General features: G+C 27.6%; 1 protein-coding gene across 5 annotated transcripts in view; it reads left to right on the forward strand.

The window, feature by feature from the left end:
* Nucleotides 1-717: 717 nt before the first annotated feature.
* Nucleotides 718-15,750, forward strand: part of LOC105848120 (uncharacterized) — a 59,140-nt gene continuing 44,107 nt past the window's right edge. The window contains exons 1-2 of one of the 5 annotated variants that reach the window (XM_065818531.1): nt 740-1,052; nt 10,812-10,867. Coding sequence is in view for 1 of the 5 variants with exons in the window: in XM_065818528.1 (XP_065674600.1) it covers nt 1,007-1,052 (46 nt within the window). In the remaining 4 variants the exon portion in view is untranslated. Of the gene's footprint in view, nt 1,053-10,811; nt 10,868-15,750 lie in introns of all 5 variants that reach the window. The other 4 variants (XM_065818530.1, XM_065818528.1, XM_065818529.1 and 1 more) reach the window with 4 other exon arrangements.

A 15,750-nucleotide genomic window follows, 5' to 3' on the forward strand; every position in this document is an offset into this window, starting at 1 on the left:
TATCTATATATATATATATATATATATATATATATATATATATATATATATATATATATATATATATATATATATATATATATATATATATATATATATATATATATATATATATATATATATATGTATATATACATAAACAAATTAAAAAAATTAGTTTATATTAAAAAATAATTTAAGTAGTGTTTCTTTGCAAACACCAAAACACCATAATTAAAATTTTTAAGTGTACTGAACTGCTATTACTTTTAATTTTTTCAGTTTAGTAACTTTTGTTAAAGACTTTAAAACTTTGTGTCTAATTATCTCATTTCAACATATTTGCTGTGTCGGCTGATTTGGCGCTAAGTCATTTATTTATTGTAGTCAATAGTTCTAACCAAGACTGGCGCGAAGGATTATCAAAAAACGAGAACTTTTTTTTAGTAGTCAAAAATTGTAATCGCCCTGGTTCTAATACTTACACTTTTACATTAAATCAAGAACAGATTTAAAAATCACATTTGTAAATAATCCTTTTCATGTGATTTTAAACTTTTAACTAAAAGGCCAAATTTTATCATATTTCATATCACGAGATTTTTACCCTATAAGGCAAAACGTCCATCTTTATTTATTAATATACTAAACGTGATTTGTTTTTTCGACAAATATAAACAACTAAGTAAATAAGGTTTTGTTTGATGTTTTTATTTATCAAATTACACTTTTAATAATGTTAAAAACTTTTACTTCAAATAAATTCGCGCGTTAAAAAAAGTTTCCATGCTTGATTTTATTTTAAAGACTAAAAACAAAATAACTCTCGTATTGCTTTGCTAAAAGTTATATAATTTCATGATTTTATATTGTTTTGTTCGCTTTTGTTGTTATTGTAGTTATTGTTGTTGTTGTTATTAATAATGTCGTTGATGTAATGCAACGTTCAATATTTATCAAAATTCACAAGTTCAATATTTATCAAAACTTTATATTACTTCTAAGCAAAACTCCTGTTCAAAGCTAAATGGAATCGAATCAAGACGATTTCGAGGAACTTAATTCTTTTAATGGTAAGTTTTAATATAAACGTTTTTATTTATGTTTTAATAACTGATAAGTTTAACAAGAGTTTATTTATTTAGATTATGAATTAAATTTTATACCATTTATTAAATTAGACTAAATTTAATAAATAACCTTTTTGCGTTTTGAAGTGGCGACCAAGTTGATTTTACAATTCTATAATTTTCGAGATTTGTTTATATCGCAAATGCTTGTATAAAAGATAAAACATTCTGCCTTTTTAATGCAAAGTTTGTTTTGTGTTTTGATAAAAACCCAATAATATTAAGATATTTATTAATTAAAGATTATTAATGACTTTCTAACTTTCATACAATATTAAAATGTAAATAACGAATGGGGATAAAATATAGATTAATGAATAACATAGACACTATGGACTTATGACATCATTAAAAAAAAATTAGTATTATTTTTTGACGAATTCAAATAAATAAATAAATTCACAATAAATTGCGGGTATAAAGTATTCAAAAAATAATAGTTCTTAATGAGTGTAATTTATGTACTGGCTGTATTGTTTGACAAACAGATAAGCCGTGTTTAAAACAAAAACTTGTAATTGATCAAAATTACAAGTATTTTTAAACTAAAAATATACTCAAAAAATATTTATCTACATTTATTTATGTTTTTTAAATTTATTTCATAACTAAATGAAATATAAAAAGGTAATTAATCGTTGAACAGCTTTAGATAACCAATAATAAAAATGATGATATAAACTTAAAATGGTAGAAAATATAACAAATATAAACAAGGTATCTGAAGAAGATCGCAAAGACCTTGTCGTCAGAACTTTAAATAAGCATTTAACAAAGATAAAATAAAAAAGTAAACTTTTACAAAACTGAAAAGTAAATAATCTGTGTCTGAAGAAAGATCAAGAGGATCTTCTCATCAGAATTTTGTACTAGAGTAAACCAACATATAATTAAAAAGTAAAAAGAATAAGAAAAATAAATAAAATAAGAAGGAATAAACTTCTATAAACGTAAACATGTATATAAACGATAAAAAAAGTAGTCCAAAATATATTTTTAACTTTCACAACTAATAATAACTCAATATATATAATGGAAGAATAAGGTTTTTCAGTTTTTTTTTTAAAAAGGCAAAAAGTTATAGGTACTTCAAAGTTAAAATTCGGCAAAAAAATTTTATTCCAAAGGTGTGGCACTCAATAGGTAATACAAAATTGATTAAAGTTTGTTTTACAAAAAGGTTCATTTAAAAAGTTATTATTTCTCAAAATATATTTACTGATTGGTTTAAAAGAGAAAGGATCTTTAAAGACAACTAGGGATAGGTTATTTATCCACATTTATACAAAATTTAAAATGTTAAATATATTTAATTCTTATACATTCAGAACTCTCAATTCAATAAAATAATTCCTCGAATGAGAGAAGCGATTTGCAAAATTGATTATAAGGATTGCGCGTTTCTGACGGAGATAAAGACGTTGCAACTTACTTTTTTATGTACTTCAACAAGCAATATAGGCATAATTTAAATAACTATGTATAAATGAGTAATAAAGTTGTATTAGGACTTTCTTATTGAGATAGATTCGTGATTTAAATAGGGTTCCCATGTTTTTAGAAATTTTTGTGCTTATATAATTAATATGGTGATTCCAAGTAATGTTTTCATCAAGATAAACATCTAAAAATTTTGTAACAAAATCGCTTTTTATTTTCTTTTGATCGAAAAAGATTTGAGGTAATTTTGATGGGAGAAATCTCTTTTTTGTAATTGATCGAAATAAAACCCATTTTTTAAATTTGTATTCAAGGTTAACCTTGAACCAATCAGATGTACGTCTGAGTTCTTCGTTTACTGTTTTAAAAAGTTCAGCGATATGATAGTTTGAAAGGAATAAGTTTGTATCATTTGCATACATATTAATTGTTAGTTTTGTAGCTTTATTTAAGTCATTTATATAAATAAAAAAGGGGAGGTTCAAGAATTGAGTCTTGTGGGACTCCAAAGGTTATATTAAAAATAGTGGGTTAATAATCATTAATTAAATGGTACAAATTGTTTCGTTTAGATAGATAAATTTTAAACCATTTTAAAATTTTATTTTTTATTCGGTGGTATTTGAGTTTACAAATCAAAATATGGTGATCGACCGTATCGAAAGCTTTTGATAGGTCAATAAAAATTTCTTGTGTATATTGTGAATTTTTCAATGATTTAAAATTTCACGTACAAATTGGATAATTGCATTTTTCAGTTGAGTTGTCTTTCTTGAAACCAAATTGATTGATGTAAAGTAGATTATTATCATGATAATATTTGTATATTTTATTGAACATAATTTTTTTTAGAATTTTCGAAAATGTGGAGAGAACAGAGATAGGGCAATATTTATTGATTTCAGATTTGTCGCCTTCTTTAAAAATAGGAATAATGGAATAATTTTTGCAATTTCTATTTGTTCTGGGAACACTCCTTTGTCGAATAGAAGCCCTAAAGATTTTAAAAAGAACAACTTTAAGTTGTTCAAGGCAATCAATAACCACGTTTCCATTAATTTGATTTGCTCCATTTGCGTTATTTTTTTAACAGATTTGAAGACTCTTTCAAACTTATCAAACATTAATTTGGAAGATAACTTATTTAAACAAATGCAATTATCCAGGGATTCTAGATAATCAGTAAACAATGACTTGATCTTAGGGATTTTTTCAGACAGTGTTGGTCCTATATAAGTGAAATATTTGTTAAATTCTTGAGCTATAGTTTTTGGTTCATATACTCTTTTGTTATCGACTCTAACTATTTGTAGCAGGAAATCAAAGAATGATTTTTTTTGTTAATAATTTCTTTCATTATTTGCCATCTGCGCTTTGTGTCGTTTTTAAATGTATTGAATAATTGAGAGGAATAATTTTTTTGAATGTATTGAATAATTGAGAGGAATAAGTTTTTGCGAATTTTTTCAAATAAAATTTATATTTAGTTTTTTGTTTTATCCTGGATGATTTTTTAAAACATTTAGTAATCCAGGGTGTATTGATATTCTTAGTTGTTAATATTTTTTCTACTATTGGGAAGTTAACTTCATAAACAGAAGAAAATGTTTGAGAAAAGTTTCATAAATATTATTTGCGTTATCATCAAAGTTTATGTTTTTCCGAGCAGTAACGATGGTTGGTTTTTAAATAGTTATTTAAATAGTTTAAATATTAGTCTCATTATTAATGCGTTTTCGTATTACTTTTTTGCTATTAATGTTTCTTTCTGGGTTTTAAGGAATATAGGAAAATGATCTGATATATCAGTCTTATTTATCAGGGATTATATTCTTGACCTAAAATCAGAGTTCTAGAACCGCGAGGATATGAAACCCCAACAATGAGAGTTCTGATGATCCGGTTTTGGAAATCTTATTGCAAAACAGGCTTCTGAAAACCCTGCGGTTTTAAAACTCTTTAAACTGGGTTTCTAAAATTGGGGTACTAGATTTTAAATTTTAAAAACTTTTAGTAATATCGATACTAGAAGTTTTTAAAAATTATAATCTAGTATTAATATTAATAATTATTCGTTTAGCTTAGTTACGCGTAGTTTTAAAATTGATATATATATATTATAAAATTAAGCTATTTGGCAACAGTGAAAACAAACCCAAAAAAAAAAATGCTACAACTTACTCAGCACCGGGGCAAATTGAAACAGTGAACGGTCAAGTTGCAACACAATACTTTGAAAGTACAGAAAAATTACAAGGTAACCTGTTTTCTATTTGGCAACAAAATTTTATAATTTTATAACTTCCTGTACAGTTTTCACTGCTTTCTTTGGCTCATCATTAACAACTGCTAACCTTTTAACAAATGCTTGAAAAGCAATGAAATTTGTTCTTTAAATAAAGAATCACAAATTGCTTATCAATTGAGGTGAGAAATTACACAGTATTCTACATCAACGTCATTGGATCTGTTTTTCAGGCCCAGTGGTTTTGTCTATGGTAACTGCTAACCAATAATGTTTTAAGTTTACTTCCAAAACATGATGTCTACAAGCAAGCATCAACAATGGTTTACCAACATTGTTTCTCAGTCTGAAAAATTGAGACCATAACTAAATCGTTTATTGAAATCAGCTCTCTATTGCAAATAGTTTATTGTAATTAGGGTCCTTTTGATAAACTGTTTTAAAAAACAGTTTACCTCTATATACAACCACAAATCTTTCCAGTATTGCTAGCAGTAGTGTCTGAGCAAACAATCCTTACATGTTCAGCAATTTCAAAAACCTCTTTGATAACCGTGAACTGATCCAGTCATGTACCAGAATGAACCCCCGGAGCACAAGTATATAAGTAGTTCCTCCAGCTCTCGAACGAATACAAACCCTATTAATTGGTACGCCGCCATGAATTGAAATTATGTCCTGGAATTTGTATTAGGTTAAATATGTAAGAAAAACATTTTATTGTAAGGAATTAACTAACTAGTTATGAATAAATATATACAAACCTGGATTAATGTTCTGTCAAAGTGTAACTGAACGTTCATCTTCTCTTGTTTGATCTTATTTTTAATTAGATTCTTAGTATTATCAACATCTTTGTTGACAAGGTTTTTTTTATCTTAATTATAAGAAATAGGCAACTTTTTCGGATCACCTCCAGCTGTGGTGACAAGCTTTAACAGGGTTGCTGTTATTTTATGAGCTGTTATATGCATGTCTAAAGCTTTATTCATAGTTTCTTTATTAACCTCTCTGTTGATAACAATGGTCTGTCCTGCCTGCCAAAATTTCTTATTTGACGGTGCATGTAATTACTTTCTGATTCAGACTCTAAACTTAGTTTTGGAGAAAATATTTTAGATAAATGTACAACATCATTAACGCACACTTCAATACCTCATGAAAAAACAAACGAACTTTCACAAACACTTATTGATGCTGAACATGTAAGGATTAATTTTTATTTGAGGTGTTGAGAAATTATATGAACATAATATGAATTAAGACAAATAAATCAACTTAAAGACATTCATTAAAATTTTTTGTTTTTAAGAAATTTAAAATACGTAATATAATTTGTGACAATTAGATAATAAAAATGTTTAATTTGTACCTAGTATTGCCTGACATTTTCTTTTATTGAATTAAATAAAAATTGGTTTGTTAGCAGAACAGCTCCGCCAAAATCAGCTGATATTTTATACCGAATACATAAAATATAAAGAATAAGATTTTATAACTTTATTCTGAATCCTTTTATTTTTCTTTTGTTTAATCTCTGCTCTACGTTTGTCTTTAGGCGCAAGCCTCATTTTTCTGCCATCTGGTCCTACAGAAAAAGCAAATCCTAAGACTTATTAGAATGATGTCTATCTTTGTCTGCTTAGATGCTTTGATAACATTTTTTTGTGTGTGTTACTGAGCGATAACAGTCCTTGAAAATGTTTATATTATAAAGTTATTAACGGTAAATGTCAATAATTTTTTTAAGGTTTGTTTAATTTCAACTGTATGAAGATTTTGAACAATTTTTAAAACAGGAAAAATCATTTAGTAACTCTTACGGTTTTCACAAATTTATACGAGAATATACACACCCTGTCTTACTGTTGTGCTGGTTCTTTTTGAGTTTCATATAATTGGTAATATATTTTGCTGTACTTTAATTCAGGGTGACAGGCTTAATCAGGAGGAAACCAGATCTTAGCCATGGAAACCAAAGTGCACTTAGTGCGCATTCCTCTTTGCAAGTAGATGCCACGGAAGTATACTAAACACTGCTGTAACTGTTTTGCACATTAAAATAAGCATATAATCTTTTAAAAAGTTTGTGGTAAAAAACTTACTTATCAAAATTTTTTTCCATATAATAGTTTTTTACGGAACTTCATATACGAATATATTTCTTATATGAAGTTCCGTATATACTATTAATTAATTTATAAATCAATAGTATATACGGAATTCAAAAATATTGATTAAATTATAAATTAAAAATTGAACATAAAGTTACTGCTGAGAAGACAGCATATAAGACGTTTATTTTGAGCAGTGGACCCATTTTTTTTCATTATGATAGAAAAAAAGTTTGACCACATCAGCCCAAGTTGGAAGCTTCATGGAACACATCTTAACTGGTTTTCTCAACCAAAAAATGTTCCTTGGTATGAGTACTAATCCTTCTTCTTTTAACAAAATTCTTTCGGATTTTATAGCTTTAAGACTATAAAAAAAACCTAGGTCACGGGTCTTCAAAAAATGCAAATTCAAAATTTAATTGAACATAACTATTAAAAATTAAATCAAATCAAAAATAAAATGCACACTAAACCATAATAAAATCAACTTTTACCTAGTGATGTACCGGAATTCTGACCGGAAATTGTGGCTTTTAGGTCATTCTGATTCCGGTTGGAATTATTTTATTTCAGGCCAGAATGCAGGAATTTATTTTTCACTTTATTTATCCAAGACGTGTGACACAGACTTCGTATATTAAATCAAAAAATCATTTTCCTACAGGGCAATGAAGAACCTAGGTAAAAAATACAAAATTCCTTACAAATACAACACGGCGTTAAAAATGTTGTTTAAAACCGATTGCCAGTTTGCGCGTGTTTTCACCATACATATATAAATTACTGGATACCGCATAGGCATGCCCACTAGGGTTATGACATTTTATGAATCTGTTGTGGCCATACTTCTATAACCTAAAAAATGTTGAATAATTGATAAAAAACTGGTTTAATGGTAGTCTAGTTGCAAAATAATGTCCCCCCCCCCCTTGATAATGACGTGATTTTTCAAAGATTACATGAGGACACATAAAGCTTATTTCCAACCCATTTATAAACAGCCACAAAAATAGATAAAAATAATTGTAAATTATATTTAGTATTTATAAACTACATATCATTGAAGTGGATTAATAAAAGTAATTATTTTTAGCAAGGTAGTTTTAACGCTTCATAGGTCATTCTTTCCAACATATTTCACATTTGCATATTCCCATTTTTTTGAATTTGAAAGAGATCTTCCATCAATTTAACGCCTCGTTCAGCAATGATGTTTGTTCTTGGAAAATGAACTACACTACCTTCTTTGCTCCAGTGTTTCATAAAGCACTTTAAAGCAGCCGTATACTTAGTTTCAGTCAATGCATCAAGCATATAGTCATATGATTTATCATCAAATAATTATTTGCTGGACTAAAGTTTTTTCCATTGATTTGCAATAAAAATTGCTGAACTTTGAAGTTCATACCTCCATGTTGGTATAAAAAAAATAGGCAAGAAGAACATGTGATGCTATAGAGTTCCATCTAGCACTGTGCAATAGAGGAAGCTTGTGCCACTTTATTTTTGGTAATTTTTTATAATTCTTGAAGTAACTAAAAGCTTCACATAACTCATAAAGGAATTTGAAGTCATCTCACCATCCCAAGTTTATGTAATAATTAGGCTCACCTTCATATGTATAATTCTTTTGATGATTTTCATAATTTTCGGTTAAATCTTTCACAAATTTATAATCAAAACCAGGTCTTATTGGTTTACAATTTAAATGATCTAAAACGCATTTTTTAAAGGAGATCCAGAATATAATGCTGACATCCTAAATATTGTGGTTTAGTAAAGCCTCTGGTTTCCATTTCATTTTGTAATTTTACAACTATACCATTTAATCTTCCTATGTTTACTGCTGTTGTGTCACATATAATATTTAAAATACATTTCCATGCATCAAAACCATTTATCAATTTTTTAAAAGCTTCAAAAATATCATTGGATTTTCCACTTTAACATTTAACAATTCCTAAGTTAATTTTCCTTTTCTCATTTTGAAATATCATAACTTGGTATTCAGTCTTGTTTATTTTCTTTCCTTCAAAATGTAGACAGAATAGTTCTTCTTGTACCATTTTAGCAACAATTTTTTTCATGCTTTCCCCTTGCCTTATAGTAGATCTCCGTATTCCTGTCTGACTTGGAGTTTCTATATCAATACCTTTTTCAAATAACTTTTTACAGATTTTAGCTGATTTATTTGAACTTAAAGATTCAGTTATCACAAGATTAGATGCTAACTTGTTCTATTATATTCTCTCTCTCTTGATTTTTTTAATTCCACTGGTTCATAATTGCCTTGTGAATGTAAATCTGAACCACATTCTTCTGATGCAGTTGAACTGCTAACTGGACAATTATTTGCTTTGCTTGTAGAAGTTGTACCTTTTGCATTACAAACTCAGACTTTTGATGGATGTAATGACACTTGTGTGTTAGTACTGTGACCAACTTCTCCTGAACTTAATAATTGTATGTTATAAATTTTTTTATCTTCCATACTAAGCCATATGCCCTTAATATTGGTGATATCAAAAAGATCTCCAAAAACAGAGCATTCTTCCTTTTTGCCAGGCTTTTTAAGATACTTGTCATGTTTTTCTATAACCTTTTAAATTTTTCTTCCAACTGATTTTTTAGAAATACTTGGAAAGTTGAGTTTGTTCCATAATTTATTTATTTCGACAGCAATTAACTTTACTCTTTCTTATATGTTTTTTTCAATTGATGCCAGGTAGTTGTAACGTCTAATAATAAAAGTTTTTTTTTAGCATTCTATTAAATGAATCCAATGGTTTTTCAATAAAGGGTAGACCAATTCTTGATGTTATACGTTTTTCAAACAAAACTAAATTTTTGTCCATCCTCTTGAATATTTGTAAACAACAGTTTTGCTATATTGTTTGACATATTAGAAAAATCTAAAATGCATGGAAAATAATGTTACTAATGTTCTATGTTTTAATATTATTTTAATAAAAATAATTTTCTTTATCAATTTACTGTATAAATATAAAATTTATTAAAAAAACATTGAAATGAGTAAAGACAAAAGAAATGAGTAAAACATAAAACACATTAGTATTAGCTATTTTCTGTATTTGTGTATGATTTCAGTTCAGACCAACATATTACACAAGCGCATAAAATAGTTTTTACTTAGGTGTGTTTTATGCTTTTTAAATATGTTTATTTTGATAATTATGCAAATTTAAAAATCAAATACTTTCATAATAGTCATAAAAGCAACATTATTTTTACACCATAACTTAATTGTGGGTGGGTGGAGAACATTTTAAAATCATATTCAATATTACTATGAAATTTTAATATTAACTATCAATTTCTCAGGTTTTTAAACCATGGCCAATTAAAACTGTGACAAAAGTGAAAAAAATCATAACCTTAATGACCACTCTAATAATTTTTGAAAAATTTTTGAAGCCAACCTTCCGTTGAAAAAGTGACGTAAGTGAGGCAAAAGTTGAAATACAAATTCGTTAATATTGAAAAGTTTGATAATCTAAATTCAAACTTCATTATATTACCTTATATATTCTATATGATTAAATTACTAGACTAAAGACTTAAGTCTATTAACAATTTACTATTATCGCGTTAATCGAGAGACCTGAAAATCCAATGATAAGCAGCTGTTCAATAGCGAAGTTATATTGACAAATAAAATAAAGTCTAATTATTAACAATACTTTTTCATTGAATCAATTTGGTTTTCCAAAAGATGATGTTTTTAGATGAAACTAACCAAATTTATATACATCTTTATCTATGTGTGTTATATGTACTATAATATATATATTTATATTTATGTATATTATAAATGTTTGGTGTATCCAACATTAACAAAGAATTTAAATTTTTTAATTAAAAGTAATTCATTTTATTTAGATAAAATGTGCAAAACTTGTCATAACAAGGACTGAGTTCATACAAATTTTATATATGTATGTATCGATATTATGTACAATACAAACATATATATATGTATATATATATATATATATATAATATATATATATATATATATATATATATATATATATATATATATATATATATATATATATATATATATATATATATATTAGGCCGGATCATAACTTAAAAAAATTTGGAAAATTTCTTCGGGAATTTCCAGTAATTGGCTCTCAAATACGCTGAATGCAATGCTGCAAACCGTTTTTCGCTACTACTTTGCTATACTTTGTATTTTTACCTTTGAAGTTTTCAAATAAATTAATTTAAAAACGCTCATTTGTTACATAATTTATTGATGGAATTTATAATAAAATTCAAATTATTTGAACAGTCAAAACAATATATATCATTAGCAAACGTTGATTAGAAACTATACTTAAATGTTCTTAAATTCAGATTTTGTGTCAAAGTGAGGCATCAACTTGCGGCGCTCCAGTTGAACGCGAATATAGCCTTCACGATTTTCATGACTATAAACTTTGGATGCTGATTCAGTCACAATTTTAATCACACGTTCAACACTTTGATTGTGACATGGAAATGGCTCAATGTCAATAACTATGTCTTCAACTGACGAAAGCCATGCCTATATTTGTACAGTTAGAATATGTTTTGTCAGAACAGGTTTCAAGCGGGGTTGTGTTTGCCAGTCAATCAGTTCTTCATAACTAGTCGCTTGAAATCGTATCTCAGGGAGTTGAAATTTCCGATTTGGTATGTCATCTTCACGAGCACGAAGAATTCTTTTCAACGCAAGCTTACGGATCACTTGACGGTTGTCTTTGAGCATAGCCAGAATAATGCTCTCGATATGAGCCGGGTAGCTATTGCGCTTCAAAACTTGCTGAACAATTATTCGATAACGCACAGGAAGAAATCGTGATGTTTCTATCATTTTATAATAGTGTGGAGCAGCATTCCAGCAGTTTGAATGTTTCATAATGTCAAACCAAACAACCGCATATGAATTTACAATAAATTTAGCCAAAAGTATTAGTTCATTTGATGGATCTTCAGTAGATATATAGAGGCGTAGAACACGGTTTGCTAGTGTCAACCACCTTGCATGGTTTAGTCGCCCAGGTGTTCTAGAATTAAATCTATCTGGTACAACACCTGTCTTCACCGCATTAACAATTTCGAAAAAGTACAGTTGATCACTGCTTAACAACTGCTTATTGCATATAATAGGTTCACCAACAAATATGGCAAAGCTGACTATGGGTTTCTGAACAGACATTGAAATAGACTTGCCAATTGGTCCATTAAATGAATTGGGTCCAGTTGTTGCACCATCTAAGGAGTGAAAAAGATGTCGCATAGGAAGCTCGTTCAGAAGTAAAAGACAAATGGACCAGTGCAGTGGTCGACCAAGTTCAATTTCCATTCTGCGTATAACTCCATTGTTTAAACCAGTATTAACGTCAGTTGAATCAGAACCAATACAAACAAGGTTCGTGCAGTCAACAGTATCAATTATTGAATCTGCAATGGATTTGGCTGATCCACTTGTTGGCGTACAATGATCAACATACTTTGAATTAGGCTCTGATAAAATGGAAATATGTTCCTCAGAAATCACAGTCTGCCTATCCCCCTCAAGTTTTAAAGTCTGATTTTTCCTTCCATCAAAATACAATCCAGTAGTTCTACAATCAGCATTTTTACAGGATGTTCTCAGTAGTTTTCGTTCTCTGCGAATTTTATTCCGATCCACTGGCCCCATATGTTCTATACCAAAATCAACCAGAGTTGCTGATACAATCGCGGCAACTGCTCTATCTGATATGCCAAAACCATTTGCTTGTAGTGCAATATTTTTTAAACAACGGTTTTTCAGACGAGTAGATGTGACTTCGGTATCGACATCTGCTACGGAAGGGGAATAAGTTTCGGTGTCAGAAATGTTGTCTGTTTCATTATCTGATTCATTATCAGATGCTTCAACGACTCTGGCACACTTAACTGCAGTCTCTTCCTTTGATAATGAAACAGATTTTCGTTTTAAACGTCTCTCAGCACTTGTGGATTCCTTCTTGTCGATTCCAGCTATTCTGCCAATACGTATAGTGCGTTGATCAGTTAGGAAATCATGCTCAATTGCTGGCACCTTCAGAACCATTGGACAGCAACAAGACGAAGGTCTTTGCATTTACACGAACAAATGTCAAACAATGTGTCAAGATCTTTTTCTATTTCATCTTGTTTGACTGTTGAAGACTTTGATCGAATCACTTTCTGAACATTGCCTATGTACTTCTCCAGCTGTAATTCTATGCCTCGAAGACTTATAGTAGGAACTGATGCTTTAATCCATATCTGAGAAAGTTTCTCTGCTAGTCTCTTACAAACAGACCGTAGTGGTTCAGTTTCAGAATTCTTCTCAGACAAGTATGCTTTGCCTACTTGCTTGTGGGTTGGCAAGCAAAAATTGGGTAATTCACGACCTTCTCCAAAAAGTATATGACGATTCTTTGAAGCTTTAGATCTTGAAATCATTATTGTTTTACAATTTTATAACATATCAGAATTTCAGTTAGTTTCTAAAAATACAAGATGAGACGGATAAATTCTGCAATCAGTTGATAAAAGCAGAAATTAATAAACAATCATATAAAAATAGAATAATATAATAATAATAATAATATAATAATATAAAGTTATAATAGCGTTGGAGTTAAACATATCATTAGGGTTAATTTAGTTAGGTAGGTATAGGTTTGGTTCAATTTCATAACATTGGGATTATATCTAGTATTAGGGTTAAATGCATGTTTTAGTTAATGCATGTACTAAAGTAAATATACTTAGCATATAAAACCTTAAAACTTAAAAATGCAAAGTATAATCAATTCTTTAGAAATATTTTTTTTGTAAATATTAAACAACACTATATCACGCCACTTTTCACAAATTCTAAAAAAAATTAATATATATGATCCGGCCTAATATATATATATATATATATATATATATATATATATATATATATATATATATATATATATATATATATATATATATATATATATATATATATATATATATATATATATATATATATATATATATATATATATACTCACCTTCATATATACATACATGCGTAAGAGTATACATGTAAACACTATATTTATAGAAATTTGAATACTATTTTTTAGTACAATTATGTTTAACTGTAGATTCAGTTTAAAGAATCAGCTTGTTGTGTGTGAAAAAAACAACATCACTATTAATTCAATTAACAGCACATTAAGATTAGCAGAATATTTAGTTTTTATATATCTGAGATAGAGATTAGGAATTGTGAATGTATTTGATAAGATTCCACAGGTAAAACAAAGTTGATTTGAGCAAGTAGATGATTAGAATAATCATACATTTTTGATTAATAAAAATGCAAATATTAATGCAAAATTTGTTGTAACAAACAATAAAATTAAAATATTTTATATTTATAAAAATAATATTTAAATTTGGTTTTGCATTTCATTCTTTTTAGAATTAAATCTTTAATATCAGAATTAAGACTACTTTAATTCTGTAATCTTTGAAATGTGATTGATGATTTACAAGCTGTAGCGTGTAAATCGTCAATCACATTTCAGATGTTTAAACCAACAAAATTTTTGTTGGTTTAAACATATGAAAAGCTTTCTTTGTAATTTTTTAAGAATTCAATACAAAAAAACATCTTCTTGATAACAGTTAGCGGATTGTTTAAACATATGCAATCTCCTAGATAAATCTTTTTAAGGATTCTTTTAGTGCAACTAATTTTAGATTTCTGAATATTTTTACTTATGACTGGTTTTAAATACCAAAAATTTAATATTATACACATTTTATGGAAATAAAAATTGTTGTTATAGCATCAGATGTTAAATATTTTTGTAAACAGTAACTAGATTTTTTGCATTTTAAAAAACAAAGCATATCGATTTAAAAATGAATAGCTAAGATTTGTTATACATACTGTACTCCTAAAATCTACACAGAGAATTATATTAAATAATATTATATATAAAAAAAAATGTTTGAAATTTTATACAAATCAAACATTCTGTTCTTACACATTGAGTGGACCATCCAGAATATTGAGTACATTACGATTTTTATCTATTTGAACAAAACTAATGTATGAATCTTTATTTCGGGTAAATATATTGTTGTTGTTGCTGTTGTTTTTTGATTACTTCAACACTGTGTTTCACTATCAGTAGGTTCATCAGGAAGAATGATATATATATATATATATATATATATATATATATATATATATATATATATATATATATATATATATATATATATATATATATATATATATATATATATATATATATATATATATATATATATATATATATATATATATATATTAGGGTGGTGCTTAAAAAACTTTTTCAAAGTAAATTGATGGGACAACCTCTATTTTTGTTCCTTTTAGCATAACAAACTTATGTGCAAAATTTGAGAAGGATATTTCATCATTAAGGGGTGCCACACAGGGTTGAAAGTTTCACTAAGGTTGACGCTAATGGCTGTTTGCACTTTAAAAAAATTTTTTTATATAAACTATTTTAATTTAAAAGTTTTTAAATAACAAAGTATTGAACATTGAAAACCATGAAAAATTAACTATAATTTCAATATCATTTTAGTTTTTCATTTTGTTTTGAATGGAAAAATGACTAATAAGTCCTGTTTAACAACAGTGGATTTCTTGGCATCTGAAAACTGTTTTCGATGCTCAGACACAACCTGGAGAAGTGCTTGCATTTGTCCTTCAAAATGCTACAAAATGCTTAGCTGCAATAAAAACTTGGTCCTCGTTCCACAAAGATGA

Source organism: Hydra vulgaris, chromosome 14, assembly GCF_038396675.1.
Source record: "Hydra vulgaris chromosome 14, alternate assembly HydraT2T_AEP".
Taxonomy (NCBI): Eukaryota; Metazoa; Cnidaria; class Hydrozoa; order Anthoathecata; family Hydridae; genus Hydra; species Hydra vulgaris.